Source organism: Felis catus, chromosome C2 (genome assembly GCF_018350175.1).
Source record: "Felis catus isolate Fca126 chromosome C2, F.catus_Fca126_mat1.0, whole genome shotgun sequence".
Taxonomy (NCBI): Eukaryota; Metazoa; Chordata; class Mammalia; order Carnivora; family Felidae; genus Felis; species Felis catus.
In genome coordinates, this window is record NC_058376.1 from 72,372,179 (window position 1) to 72,386,813 (window position 14,635).

General features: G+C 39.6%; 1 protein-coding gene across 7 annotated transcripts in view; it reads left to right on the top strand.

Annotated features, from left to right (window-relative positions):
• Positions 1 to 14,635, top strand: part of SENP5 (SUMO specific peptidase 5) — a 51,064-nt gene that overhangs the window by 10,611 nt on the left and 25,818 nt on the right. For 6 of the 7 annotated variants that reach the window (XM_023260272.2, XM_023260276.2, XM_023260277.2 and 3 more), the window contains exon 2: positions 9,633 to 11,161. In XM_023260272.2, coding sequence (XP_023116040.2) covers positions 9,664 to 11,161 — 1,498 coding nt within the window. In that variant the 5' untranslated portion in view covers positions 9,633 to 9,663. Of the gene's footprint in view, positions 1 to 9,369; positions 9,489 to 9,632; positions 11,162 to 14,635 lie in introns of all 7 variants that reach the window. The other variant, XM_023260274.2, reaches the window with a different exon arrangement.

The following is a 14,635-nucleotide window of genomic DNA, read 5'->3' on the forward strand; positions in this document are numbered from 1 at the left end:
ATTTCTCTTGCATGTGTGTTGTTTTGGATCTTTCCTGGGTCTCAGGTCTTTCTTCATTTACTCCCTCATTTTGTCAGAGTGTGACAAAATGTGGCTCCCTGAGAAAAAGATGCATGGTAGTTCTGTATTTTGATAACTTACATCTCTGAAAACCTTTTTTCTATGCTCAGTTTTGATTGATGAATTGGCTGAGTTTCAAGTTCTGTGTTGAAAATAATTTTCCCTCAGACCTTGATCTTCCGGTTTATAATCAATCTATCTTTCTTTCTTTCTTTCTTTCTTTCTTTCTTTCTTTCTTTCTTTCTTTCTTTCTTTCTCTTTCTTTCTTTCTTTCTTTCTTTCTTTCTTTCTTTCTTTCTTTCTTTCTTTCTTTCTTTCCTTTTGCCACTTTTTTCTTTTCTTTTTTTAATTTAATTTTTAATTTTTTAATTTTTTTTATGTTTACTTTTTTATTTTTGAGAGAGAGCATGGGTGAGGGAGGGGCAGAGAGAGGAGACTCAGAAACTGAAGCAGGCTGCAGGCTCAGCTGTCAGCACAAAGCTCAATGCAGGGCTCAAACTCGTGAACTGCAAGATCATGACCTGAGCCGAAGTCAGACACTTAACCAATGGAGCCACCCAGGCACCCCTGTTTTTCTTTTTTAAAAATATTTTTTTAATGTAATCTCTACTGCTTAATGTGGGACTCAAACTCATGACCCCAAGATCAAGAGTCATATGCTCTACCAACTGAGCTAGCCAGGTGCCCCTCATTGGTCTTTTCTATTTTTAAAAATTTATTATTATTTTTTAAGTAGGCTTCAAACCCAGCCTGGAACTCAGTGTGGGGCTTGAACTCACGACGGAGATCATGACCTGAGCTGAGATCAAGAGTTGGATGCTTAACCGACTGGGCTACCCAGGTGCCCCTCTATTGGTTTTTTAGTCTCTATTTTATTTATTTCTGTTCTTTATTATTTCCTTTCTTCTACTTGTATTGGGTTTTATTCTTCTTTTTCTAGTTCTTTTAGGTGTAAGTTTAGATTACTCATTTGAGATTTTTTTTAAGTTTATATATTTACTTAGCATGGGGAGGTCGAGGGAGAGGGAGAGAGAGAGGGGAGACAGAGGACAGAGAGAAGAGAAAGAGAATATATGAATGAGAGAATATGAATGAGAATCCTGAGCAGGCTTCACACTGCCAGCAGGGCTTGAACCCACAAACCACGAGACTGTGACCTGAGCCAAAATCCAGAGTTGGAGAGATTTTTTTTTTTCTCTTGAGGTAGGACTCTGTCACTACACATCTCCTGCTCAGAACTGCTTTCGCCATGTCTCAAAGATTTTGGACCCTGTGTTTTCATTTTCATTTGTTTCCGTGTATTTTTTGGTGTTTTTGATTTCTTTGTTCACCCATTGGGTGAACATGTGGTTCAGCCTCCATGTGTTTGTGTTTTTTAATTCTTTTTTTTTCTTGTCATTGATTTTTAGTTTCATACCATTCTGGTTGGAAAAGACACATAATAAAATTTCAGTTTTAAATTTATTGAGACTTGTTTTATGGCCTAACATGAGATCTTTTTCTGGACCAGGACCCCATCCAGGATTACATGTTGCCTTAGTTATCCTGTCTTAGGCTTAGTCCTTTAATCTGGGACAGGTCCTCAATCTTTTTGTCTTTCATGACCTTGACTGACACATTTTTTTTTAAATGTTCGTTAATTTTTGAGAGAGAGTGTGCACTGTGGGGAGGGGCAGAGGGACAGAGGATCTGAAGTGGGCTCTGTGCTCACAACAGAGAGCCTGGTGTAGGGCTCAGACTTACGAACTGTGAGATCTTGATGTAAGCTGAAGTCAGACGCTTAACTGCTTAACCGATTGAGCCACCCAGGCACCCCTGCTTGACACATTTGAAGAGTATTGGCCAGTTATCCTAGAGAGTATCCGTCCCTCAGTGTGGCCTTATCTGTTTTTACTTATGATTAAATTCAGGTTATACATTTATAACATCACAGAGGTGATACATCATACAAGTGACATTGTGCTACATCAGGAGGCATATGAACATCATATCTTATTACTACTGGTGATGATAGCCCTGATCACCTGACTAAGGTGATGTTTGTCAGGTTTTCCGTTGAAAGGTACAACTTTTCTCTTTGTGATTTTAAGTATCTTGTGGAGATACTTTGAGACTGTATATATCTTGTTTCTCACTGTATTTTTTCATCTAATTTTCTTTCCTGAGTCTGTTGTTTATGAGTTGAAAATTATAACTTTTCTATTTCCATTATTCCTTCTGTATTTATTAATTTGAAATTCTGTGTAAGGAGAGCTGTCCCTTCTCTCCATTTATTTAGTCATATATTGTTGCAGACTAGGGCATTTGTTTTGCTCTTATAATCCATTACTGTCATTATATATTTAGTTGCTCAGAGTCTTTGACCATGGCAAGGCTCTTTTGGTTGGTTCCTGTGTTCTTTTGACATGTCATAATTTCTTGAGCACTTTTTTTTTTTTTTTTTGCTTTCTGGCATTATAATGATATTCCAGGCTCATCTATTTGCTCTGTCCCGCTCTGGCATCAGTCATTTTTTAAAATGGGAACCAAGATCTGGGTGCTAGGGGTGTTCATTGCTACTGGGATGTTACTGCTTCTATGCTAAGTAGACAGAGCTAGGAAATACACATGTGTGCACATTTCTAGATGTATATCTGTGTATATGTATATATAAAATCATGAACTCATATGGATACTTCTGATTTCATTCTGTCATTATAGATTCAAACCTGTCTCAGTCTGTTCATTATCTGCTACTCCTTTCATCAATGGTGAAAAACCTAGCTCTATTTGTCTACAACTTATTTTCCTATGTACTCAGTTTTAGTATTTACAGGTTGCGGCATCTGGATGGTTCAGTTGATAGAGCATATAACCCTTACCCCATGTTGGGCGTGGAGCCTACTTAACTAAAAAAATTAGAATATTTACAAAGTAGTTTCAAAATTAACTCATTCATCTGTGAAGACTAATTTGCTAACTAAAGTACAGTATTTGTATACAGTCCTTTTGTTTCTAGTCCTGTACAGTCCAAATGTTTTTGAAAATTACTTTGGCTAATTTTTTCATACTTTTTCAGTATAGTTATTTATTTGTCATTCATTTGCTATTTGTATTTCATTTTGGAGTCCTCCTGCATTCTGGTTGATTTTAATTATTTGTTTGTGTGTGTGTGTGTGTGTGTGTGTGTGTGTGTGTGTGTATGTATATATGTATTTTTTAAGTTATTTATTTTTGAGACAGCGTGAGCAGGGAAGTGGGGGACAAAGATTCTGAGGCAGGCTCCACACTGACAGCAGAGAGCTGGATGCGAGGCTTGAACTCATGAACCATGAGATCATGACCTGAGCTGAGTCAGACACTTAACTTACTGAGCCACCCAGGCACCCCTATTTGTATATATTTTTTAGTATATGAAGCATTAACATGGTTTTAAAAGTCAAAACTTTATAAAAAGGCAAACTTAGAGAAGTACCACTCTCTCTCATCCCTGTGCCATTTCCTTCTCATTCTTTTATCCTATACATATCTATAATTTCCTGTATGTTATTGTTCTCATTAGTTTCTGGTTTATCCTCCCATGTTTGTATTTTTATTTTATTTTGTCTTGGGGGACGAAAGGGCAGATATGTGTATATTTTTGTAATTTTTCTTTCATGAGAAGCAGCTACATGGTAAAGAATTTAACCTTGCCCCAAAAGCAAGCCTTTATCCTTGACTTCTGGGAGGTAATCTCTAAGCCCTTGGAATGTCATGCCTTGTTGGAATGTCTGTATTTGCCTGGGAGCTTTGGATCACCAACAGTCTAACAGCATGAATTAGGATGGGGATTGGCCATGCCAGAAGGACCAACAGTGTAGTTTAGGGTAATGACTTTGGTATCAGTGGATCTCCAGAGGGGCTGAAAGACTGAGCTCAGTCTTGTGGGCAAACAGTTATGCCTAAAAACCCCAATAAAAGCTCTGGATATCAAGGCTCAGGTAAGCTTTCCTGGATGACAATATTGTCATACACTGATGTCAGGACAGTAAAGTTCTCCTGTGTTCATGGTGCTAGAACACCTTATGTGCTCCTCCACTTGGCTGATTTAATCCATATTCTTCAGCTTTAATAAACCATAACTATGAATATAATAGTTTTCAGTAAGCTCTGTGAGTCCTTTTGGCAAATTGCCAAACCTGAGGCTGGTTTTGGGAACTCCCCAAACTTGCAATTGTGGTATCTATGTGCCACGGTCATGTCTTGGTGGCATAGTATTAGTACTCATTTGAACTTGGCTTTTTTCACTTACCCTGGAAATCATTCCATGTTAGCTCATGGAGTTCATTTTTATTCTTCTATAGCTTCACTCAGTGTGTGGAAGAACCATACTTTATTCAACTACCTTCCTGTTAGGTTTCCAGTATTTTGCAATTACAGTGTTGTAATGACTAACCTTGATTTTGTATTTTCATTATTATTGGAGGTGTATCTTAAGGATAAATTCCTAAAAGTGGGGCTGCTAGATTAAAAGGTAAATACCAGGGTTTGTTAGATATTATCAAATTCTCCTCCAAAAGGATTTTATCGGTTTGTATTCCTATTAGCAAAGTATGAAAGTTTCTTTTCTCCCACCAACAGAATGTGTTGTCACAGTTTTTGCCCACGTTTTTATTGAGGTATAATTAACATATAGCATTATATCATTTTCAGTTCTACATCATGATTTGCTATTTGTATACATTGCAAAATGATGACTATAGTGAGTCCAGTTAACATCTACTACTATACTTAGTAACAAAGTTTTTTTTCCTGTGATGAGAACTTTTAGGATTTACTCTCTTAGCAACTTTCAAATACACACTACAGCATTATTAACTATAATCACCATGCTATACATTACATCTCCATAACTTACCTTATAACTGGAAGTTTTTACATTTTGACTCCTTTCACTCATTTTGCACAACTCCCCAACCCTCTTTGCCCATTTTTTTTTAAGTTGAACATCTTTTCTTATGTTTAAGAGCTATTTAAAAATATTTGTGAAATGTCTTCTTATGTCTTTTTCCCATATTTCCATCAGGCTTTTTTTTTTCTTTATCCCTCAATTTAAGAAAGTTCTTTATATTAGGGATATTAGCCCTTTACTTTTTACTGAGTTTTTCAATTCTTTTAAATTTCCAAGGTCCCTTTATTATTTTTGATTGTTGCTTTAGAAAAACAAAAAACAAAAAACAAAACGGCACCTGCGTGGTTCAGTTCGTTGAGCATCTGACTCTTGATTTCAGCTCCGGTCATGATCTCATGGTTGTGGGATCAGGTCCCAAGTTGGGCTCTGCGTGGAGTGTGGAGCCTCCTTGGGATTCTCTCTCTTCCGTTCTCTGTCCCTCTCTGGCTCATGCTTGTTTTCTCTCTCTCTCTCTCTCTCAAAAATAAACAAACTTAAAGAAAACAACATAAAACATGCTATTATATTCCCCCCAGTGGATATAACTTTTTTTTTTTTACTTTGAAGATCCTGTTAGATTTTTTCCTTCCCTCTAATATACATAGCATAATTTTTACCATTTTATTTCATTTTATTAAAAAAATATTTTTTAATGTTTATTTGTGTGTGTGTGTGTGAGAGAGAGGGAGAGAGAGCGAGCGAGCATGTGTGCAAGGTGGGCAGGGGCAGAGAGAGAGGGAGACAGAGTCTGAAGCAGACTCTAGGCCCTGAGCTGTCAGCACAGAGCCCAGCGTGGGGTTCGAACCCATGGACCACGAGATCGTGACCTGAGCTGAAGTCAGACACTTAGCCCACTGAGCCACTCAGGTGTCCCAACTTTTACCGTTTTAAACATTTTTAGGTATACAGTTCAGTGGCATTAAATACATTTACACTGCTGTGCAACCATGGCCACAATCCATCTTCAGAACCTTTTTCATCGTCTTAAGTGGAAACGTGTACCCATTAAACAAGAACTCCTCTTTCCTCCTCCTCTTAGTTTTTTATTTTTATTTTATTTTTAATTTTTTTAATGTTTTATTTATTTTTGAGAGAGTGCAAGTGGGGGAGGGGCAGAGAGAGGGAACAGAGGATCTGAAGTGGGCTCTGCACTGAGAGCAGCAAGCCCGATGTGGGGCTCGAACTCACGAACTGTGAGATCATGATCTGAGCCAAAAGTTGGACGCTCGACTGACTAAGCCATCCAGGTGCCCCCTCCGTTAGTTTTTTGAAGTGGACTTCTCTATGTAAGTTTTTGCTTTTTTAAATGTTTATTTTGGTCCACTTGTCAACCCTAGAAATCTGGTGAATCTTGGATTTTCCTGTCATTTTAAAGAATAACCACTAAGAGGTTGCTTGGTAATTTAGAACATGCGGTGAGACTTGGCAACTTTGAGATGTACTGTGGGCCACCCTGGGCCATTTTGGGGGGATATCTGTATGTATTTTCTTGTGGACTATTTAGATTCCCCAGAGAAGAATCTTCTAATTTCCTACTTGGATGGTAAAGCAAACTGCCAAGGTTCTGGGAAATGAGTGGGAAAGTGTTGGGATGCATATATTTAGTGTATAAATCCATCTTCATATTGTGTCTGGGATCGTCCTGGCTGCAGAGCTTCATTCACTTTTACCCTTTCTGGAGAATAAACTTCCAAAGTTGGGTAGTGGAGGGGCAGTTACCTCCTGGGTGGAGTTGGGGAGGGATTTGGGGTCTCACTGCTTAAACTCTGGGGTATAGTGTAGGGTAATTGTTCGGGCCTCTTTAGTTGAGGCATCCCCAAAAATCAGTATCTGCCCCCAGGGCTGATCTCTTTCTTAAGCTATAAACCTTTTTCTGGGATCTAAATGGGGAAATGGGTTGGGGAGGGAATTCACTGTGTAAAATCCTATATCCTGTTGAACCCCTGCCTTCAGTTGTGCATGATGTGCCTGACTAGCCTGGTTCGTCCTCCCCAGAAAGTAAAACTTTGGTTATCTGCCAGGGTAGGAGAATGCGCATCTTGGGGGTCTAACTGCTTCTTATTCAGACTTTAAATGGGTCCCTCCTTTTTGAGCTCCCTTCTTTGTTTTACAAAAATTTTTATTATTTTTAAAAAAAATTTAATATTTATTTGAGAGAGGGAGAGAGAGAGAGAGAGAGAGAGAGAGAGAGAGAGAGAGAGAGACACCCCATGAGTGTGGGAGGGGCACAGAGGAAGGGAGACACAGAATCCGAAGCAGGCTCCAGGCTCTGAGCTGTCAGTACAGAGCCTCATATGGGGCTTGAACTCACAAATAGTGAGATCGTGACTGAGCTGAAGTCGGATGCTTAACTGACTGAGCCACCCAGTGTCCCTTAAAGATTTTATTTAAGTAATCTGTACACCAAACGTGAGCTTGAACTCAACCCTGAGATCAAGAGTTGCAGGCTCTACCAGCTGAGCTAGCCAGGTACCCCTTGAACTCCCTTCTCTTGACCTTCATAGGTATTGTTGGCTTCTATTCCTGAGCCTTTCTGAGGTCCTGTAACTTGCTTCTGGTCTTCCCCTGCTGCTGGCTTAGATTTTCATTCTTTTGGCCTGCTCATCACTCAGTTATGTGCTTTCTTCTTTCAAAATTGTATTCTTGTGGGGCGCTTGGGTGGCGCAGTCGGTTAAGCGTCCGACTTCAGCCAGGTCACGATCTCATGGTCCATGAGTTCGAGCCCCGCGTCGGGCTCTGGGCTGATGGCTCAGAGCCTGGAGCCTGTTTCAGATTCTGTGTCTCCCTCTCTCTCTGACCCTCCCCCGTTCATGCTCTGTCTCTCTCTGTCCCAAAAATAAATAAACGTTGAAAAAAAAAAAACAAAAAAAACCCAAAATTGTATTCTTGTCTGCTTTTTTAAAAAATTTTTTTAAAAGTTTTTTTTAGCGTTTATTCATTTTTGAGAGACTGAGAGAGACAGAGCATGAGTGGGGAAGGGGCAGAGAGAGAGGGAGACACAGGATCTGAAGCAGGCTCCAGGCTCTGAGCTGTCCACACAGAGCCCGACGCGGGGCTCAAACTCACCAACCGTGAGATCATGACCTGAATCGAAGCTGGACACTCAACCGACTGAGCCACCCAGGCGCCCTTTCTTGTCTGCTTTTTAATTTTCTTTGTCCGTGAGAGTTTTCCCTTCTTAAAACCCATTTCTGTCATCTTAATGGGATTTGGAGAGGGAACTGAGGTAAACATGTGCTCAGTCCTTTTTTTTTTACCCAGAGAAAACTGATGCACAAAAAAGTAATACAACTTTTCTTAATAAGCTAATAGCAAGCTGAAATTAGATTATTAGTTTTTTTAATTTTTTTAATTTTTTTCATTTATTTTTGGGACAGAGAGAGACAGAGCATGAACAGGGGAGGGGCAGAGAGAGAGGGAGACACAGAATCGGAAACAGGCTCCAGGCTCCGAGCCATCAGCCCAGAGCCCGACGCGGGGCTCGAACTCACGGACCGCGAGATCGTGACCTGGCTGAAGTCGGACGCTCAACCGACTGCGCCACCCAGGCGCCCCTGATTATTAGTTTTTTGATTCATAGTCTATTATTTCTTCTGCCCCACCACCCACAACAGCCGACACCTTTCATTCTGCACCGAAGAGCCTTCAGTAGTGCTAGATCTTATTAAATCTGAGGAGGGATCCTGTTTGGTTTTTGACTATCATTTTCATCTATCATTCCTAATAAGTGTGTCCCTGAACTTCATATATGCGTGTGTGTGCGTGTGCTTTTTTACTTAGATTCACTTGAGAATCAGAACCCTAACTGTGTGAGAGCACCTGATGGGCTCATATCCCTGCATAGTCACTCAAAGTTTTTGACTGACTGACAAAGAGGAAGACTGGTTTCCCTCTTGAGGTACTGATGTTGCTTGCATTGTCTGCCTCTAGATGTCTATACCCAGCAAAAGTATCGCCCTTCCTTTCTAAAATTTGATGTATAGAACACACTTTAAAAAAAAAAATCTTTTAATGTTTATTTACTTTTGAGACAATGCAAGAGACAGAGTGCAAACAGTGGAGGGGCAGACAAAGGGAGACACAGAATCCGAAGTGGGTTCCAGGCTCTGAGCTGTCAGCCCAGAGCTTGATGTGGGGCTCGAACTCCTGACCTTGTGAGATCATGACCTGAGCTGAAGTCGGACCCTTAACCGACTGAGCCACTCAGGCACCCCTAGAACACACTCTTTTTATATGGAATCAGTTTTAAATGGTATGTGGTCCCCCCTCCTTCCCCATCCTTCATTTTATAAATGAGAACACAGAATTTGGGTGACTGACTTAAAGTCACTTAGCTAACAAGAAGCAGTGTCAACACTGACCGATTTTCTTCTGACTCCCTACCCTGTTTACTCCATCAGAAATTGACTGCATTTTGGGAAATGATCTTGACATTTCTGTCAGAGTCAGCTATACCAAATGGGGTCATGTGAGAGTATTCATGTCTTCCAGTTTTCACTGTGGGGAAAACCTTAATCAGGTAAGGATTTCGTTATGTCTGATAGTCTAAATTGCACTTCATAGTTTTTTTTTTTGCCCCTAAGAGTTTTCTAACTTCTAATGCTGTGATTATATCTTAATGACATTTTTAGGGTAAATGTGTAACTCTTCTTTCTCTTCACAGCTGCATCAAGATCTCATTATGCATCAGAAAAATGAAAAAACAGAAGAAAATTTTATGGAGGAAAGGAATCCATTTAGCCTTTTCTGAGAAATGGAATACTGGATTTGGAGGCTTTAAGAAGTTCTGCTTTCACCAACACTTGTGCATTCTGAAAGCCAAATTGGGAAGGCCAATTATTTGGAGCAGGCAGCTGAGGCATTTCCAGTGCAGAAAGAAGGCCCTTCAAATCCAGAAGACATGGATCCAGGATGCACCTTTTTTTGCTAAGGCAAAGTCCAGTGTGGCTTCTCAGAATGTTAGTACTTTGCCCTCTAAAGTGAAAAGAAAAGACTCTAAACACTTCATTTCCTCCTCAAGGACCCTCCTGAAACTCCAAGCAGAGAGGCTGCTATCATCAACAAAGAACTCTGACCATGAATACTGTGGAGATAAAAGTCTCTTGAAGGCGGTTGCTGACTTACCAGCAAATAGTGTTTTAGGTCAGGTCAGTGGTCACAGACCTAGGACGGAGCCACAAGCTTCTGACTTTCCCATGAAGTTCAATGGGGAGAGCCAAAGTCCAGGTGAGAGTGGCACAATTGTGGTCACCTTGAGCAACCATAAGAGAAAGCGCTTTTGTTATGGCTGCTACCAAGGGCTGGAGCAGCACAGGAATGGGGGACCCCTGATTCCAAAAAAGTTTCAACTTAACCAACATAGAAGAATAAAAGTATCTCCTCTTATGATGTATGAGAAATTATCCATGATTAGATTTCGGTACAGGATTCTCAGATCCCAGCACTTCAGAACAAAAAGCAAAGTTTGCAAGCTAAAAAAAGCCCAGCGAAGCTGGGTGCAGGTCACTGGGGACCATCAAGAGACCCTTAGGGAAAACGGTGAGGGTGGCAGTTGCAGCCCATTCCCTTCCCCAGAACCTAAAGACCCTTCTTGTCGGCATCAACCGTACTTCCCAGATATGGACAGCAATGCTGTGATGAAGGGAAAGAACTCTCATGTGCCTGATGGCCACACTAAAGGAAGCCCTTTCTTGGGCAAGGAGCTTAGTTTAGATGAAGCATTCCCTGACCAACAGAATGGTAGTGTCACATACACCTGGGACCAGTCACCCTGTTCTCCTAAGTGGGAGTGTACAGAGCTGATTCATGATATCCCCTTATCAGAACATGATTCTAGTAACATGTTTATCTCAGAAAACGAAAGAGAAGTTATGACTCTGGGTCAGGAAAATCGGACAAGTACTGTCAGTGATGACAGAGTAAAACTGCCCATGTCTGGGGCAGATCAGTCTGTGAGTGATGTAGATGGGCCTGTGTCCGAAAAGACTGAGAGCTCATGCCAGATGGATGAGGATGGATCTCTCAAGCAGAACATTCTTAGTTCTAAGTTGCTGGACCACCCTTACTGTAAAAGTCCACTGGAGGCTCCTCTGACATGCAGTGGACTCAAACTCGAAAATCAAGCAGGAGGTGGGAGGAACAGTCAGAAAGCATCTCCCGTGGATGACGAACAGCTGTCAATCTGCCTTTCTGGTACGCACTCTTCCTTTATTCTCCCTCAACCTGCGGCCCACACTTGCTGTCCATTATCTTTTCTTTCTTTGTTTTTTTTTTAAGTTTGTTTATTTTTGAGAGACAGAATGAGTTGGGCGAGGGGCAGAGAGAGGGGGAGAGAGAGAATCCCAATCAGGCTCCGTACTGTTCCCACGGAGCCCGATGTGGAGCTCAAACTCACAAACCATGAGATCATGACCTGAGCCAAAACCAAGAGTTGGATGCCTAACCGACTGAGCCACCCAAGTGCCCCCCATTATCTTTTCTGGGAGATTCCTGTTTTTTCCTTCCACGCATGGATTTCCCTTTAAGCATTTAGACATTCTTCTTTGGAGTCTTCTATATTGCTGTATTATGGAGATGTTCAATACTTTTAAGTTTTGGTTGATATTTGTGTTGCTTCCAGTTGTTTTCTTCTATAAATGATAGTGCAATGAAACTACTTCTGTATACTTTAACAGTTTTTCTCTAAGTTAAATTTGTAGTAGTGGAATTGATGATGAACAAATACACTTACAATTTTAAGAGAATTGTGAAATTACCCTCCAAAAAGTTGAACCAGTTTACACTTGTTAAAATTTACTAATCTTCTCTTCTAGATCACCTGAGAGTTGTTTTGATTTGTGTTTTTGAGTTTAAAGTTTGAACATCTTTTTCTGTGTTTCTTGGCCATCTTTGGTTTGTATATAATTTTCCTTTGCCTAGAAGTTCCTATATGCCAGGCACTGTGCTAGTTCTGAGACTGTGGCAGTGAGCAAGAAACAGTGATTCCTACCTTGTTAAATTTTAATTACAAATGTCCTAGGAGTTTAAGTTTTTCCTTCCCCAAAGGTAAAAGTACCCTGACTTTGAGTGTGGTAATTTCGCTTAAAGGAAATTATCAATTCTTCATTGTGAAACTTATCTATCTTTAATGGCTTCAAGTTTTTACGTCATACTTTAAAAAGTCTTCTTGTCAAAATCTACCCCATGAGTAAGCTGGTGTAAACATTTTTGGAAGACAGTATGGCAATATTAGTCTTTGACCCATTCCCCTTCTTGCAGTTTATCCAAAATAGGAATATATTTATTTGTATAGGGACATTACTTATAGTATTGTCCTGGTAGTAAAAAAACTGGAGACAACTGGAGCACCTGGGTGGCTCAGTCAGTTGAGCGTCTGACTTCGGCTCAGGTCATGATCTCGTGGTTCGTGAGTTCGAGCCCCGCGTTGGGCTCTGTGCTGACAACTCAGAGCCTGGAGTATGCTTTGGATTCTGTGTCCCCCTCTCTCTCCGCCCACCCCTACTTGCTCTCTGTCTCTTTCAAAAATGAATAAACATAAAAAAATTTTTTTTTTTATAAAAACAAAACAAAACTGGAGACAACCAAAAAAAAGTTTCTATGGAAGTATAAATTACAGCACATCTGGGCAATAGTACATTATGAAGCTGTTAAAAAGTTCAGTCTATATTTTGAACTGAAAGCTGTCTACATAAAGTGAAAAAAGCAAGTTGCAAAACAGAATGATGCCACTTTGTTAAGAGATATACACACAAATGGAGCATATGTATAAAGTGTGCACACACATTTGTATCGGCCACATCTGGAAATAGATATCAAATTGTTATAAAGGGCTTTTCTGGGGAATTAGGAGAATTACTTCTTGGTGGTTTAAACAATTCTGAGCACTTTGTTTTCTTAACCATTAAGTGTGTATAGAAAGTTTTTCTCCACAAAAAGACACAGAGTAGTACAGAGTCCTAGCAAATCTTTAAAAACAAAACAGTTTCTGTTGTTTATACTGTCTTAGAATAGGGAAAGGCAAATTCTCTACTATAGAGTTAGCAAAACCATATAATACATAAGCCTGAAAAAGTAAGCATTTACGCATAGATACCAATTAACTTAAAGAGATGTAGCACTTCCAAAAGCAATTGATCAATTGACTAATGGCATACAGTAAGACTGTAGTGTGACCTGAGGAAGTAGGCATTTTTACAGAATGCACGTTTGGTGATCTGTAAAGTAATTCATTATTTTAATAGACTGAGGAAAGAAGAACCAGAAGAACCATTTTTGGGGTTTTACTTAGCATCTCCATGCTGATTGAAAAGGGTTGAAGGCAGAGCAACAGCTACTGCCCATCACAGCCCTCCCTGCACCAGCAAAAAAAAAATTACCCGAGTAGAGATAAGCCCACAATCTATCACCAAATATGAGGAAAGCCAGCATAATGAAAAGGACAAATTCAACAAATAAAGGAACTAAACCTGAATAATCAGGATTAATAGAGCAATTAGAATAGGAATCCATACGGGACAATCAGTATAGTGAATGCTCCTTTAACTGACTTCTGTAGCATTAGTTAATACTAAGTTCCACGGCACGGTGAATGCTGGCTTTTCTCTAATAGAACTACACATGTTCACGGCAGTAGATTGATACACTTATCAAGAGCCAGTTGTACTTACTACAGTTTACTTACTGTTTTATAGTTGTAAATATTGCATAAAACTGGTTTTGGAAGGAAAAAAAATAGATTCCTATGTCAGTATATTCTAGGTAGATTAAAAATTTAACCAGTTAGAAACAAACACACACAAACCTGTACACAGATGTTCATAGCATCATTATTCATCATAGCCAAAAAGTAGAAACAATCCAAATGTCCATCAACTGATGAACAAGTAAGTAAAATTTGGTATTTTATACAATGGGATATTCTGGAATAAAAAGGAATGAAGTACTGCTGTATGTTTCAGTGTGGATGAACCTCGAAAACATGCTAAGTAAAAAGAGCCAGGCACAAAAGGCCACATACTATGTGATTCTATTGATTTGAAACGTCCATGGTAGGCAAATAGAGAGATAGAAAGTAGGTTAATAGTTGCCAGGGGCTGTAGAGAGGAAGCAATGAGGAGTGACTCCTAACTGGTACAAAGTTTCTTGTGGAGTAATATGAATGTTACTAAATTAGGTGATAGTAATGGTTGGACAACTCTGAATTTCCCAAAAAAAAAAAAAAAAAAAGAATTTTACACTTTAGAAGAGTAATTTTTTGTGGTATGTGAATCACGGGTCAGTAAAGCTATTAAAGAGAACACATTTTATAACACTGTTTTATAATTTCACATTAATAATACATTTAATAATTTTCTGTTATTTTTTGAGAGAGTGTATGTGCAGAGATGGGACAGAGGGAGAGAGAGAATCCCAAGCAGGCTTAATGCCCAGCGTAGATCCCATTCTCACCATGAGATCATGACCTGAGCCAAAATCAAGAGTCAGACATTCAATCAACTGAGCTACCCAGGTGTCCCAATAATACATTTTAAAGCCTGATAGGAAACTCAGACGCAATATACCAGTTTGACTCCATAAACACTAAAGCTGCGTGTGTATATAAGAAGTCATTAATGAAAATTTAGAACTTTTAGATATGCATGTCCTTTGACCCAGAGATTTAACTTT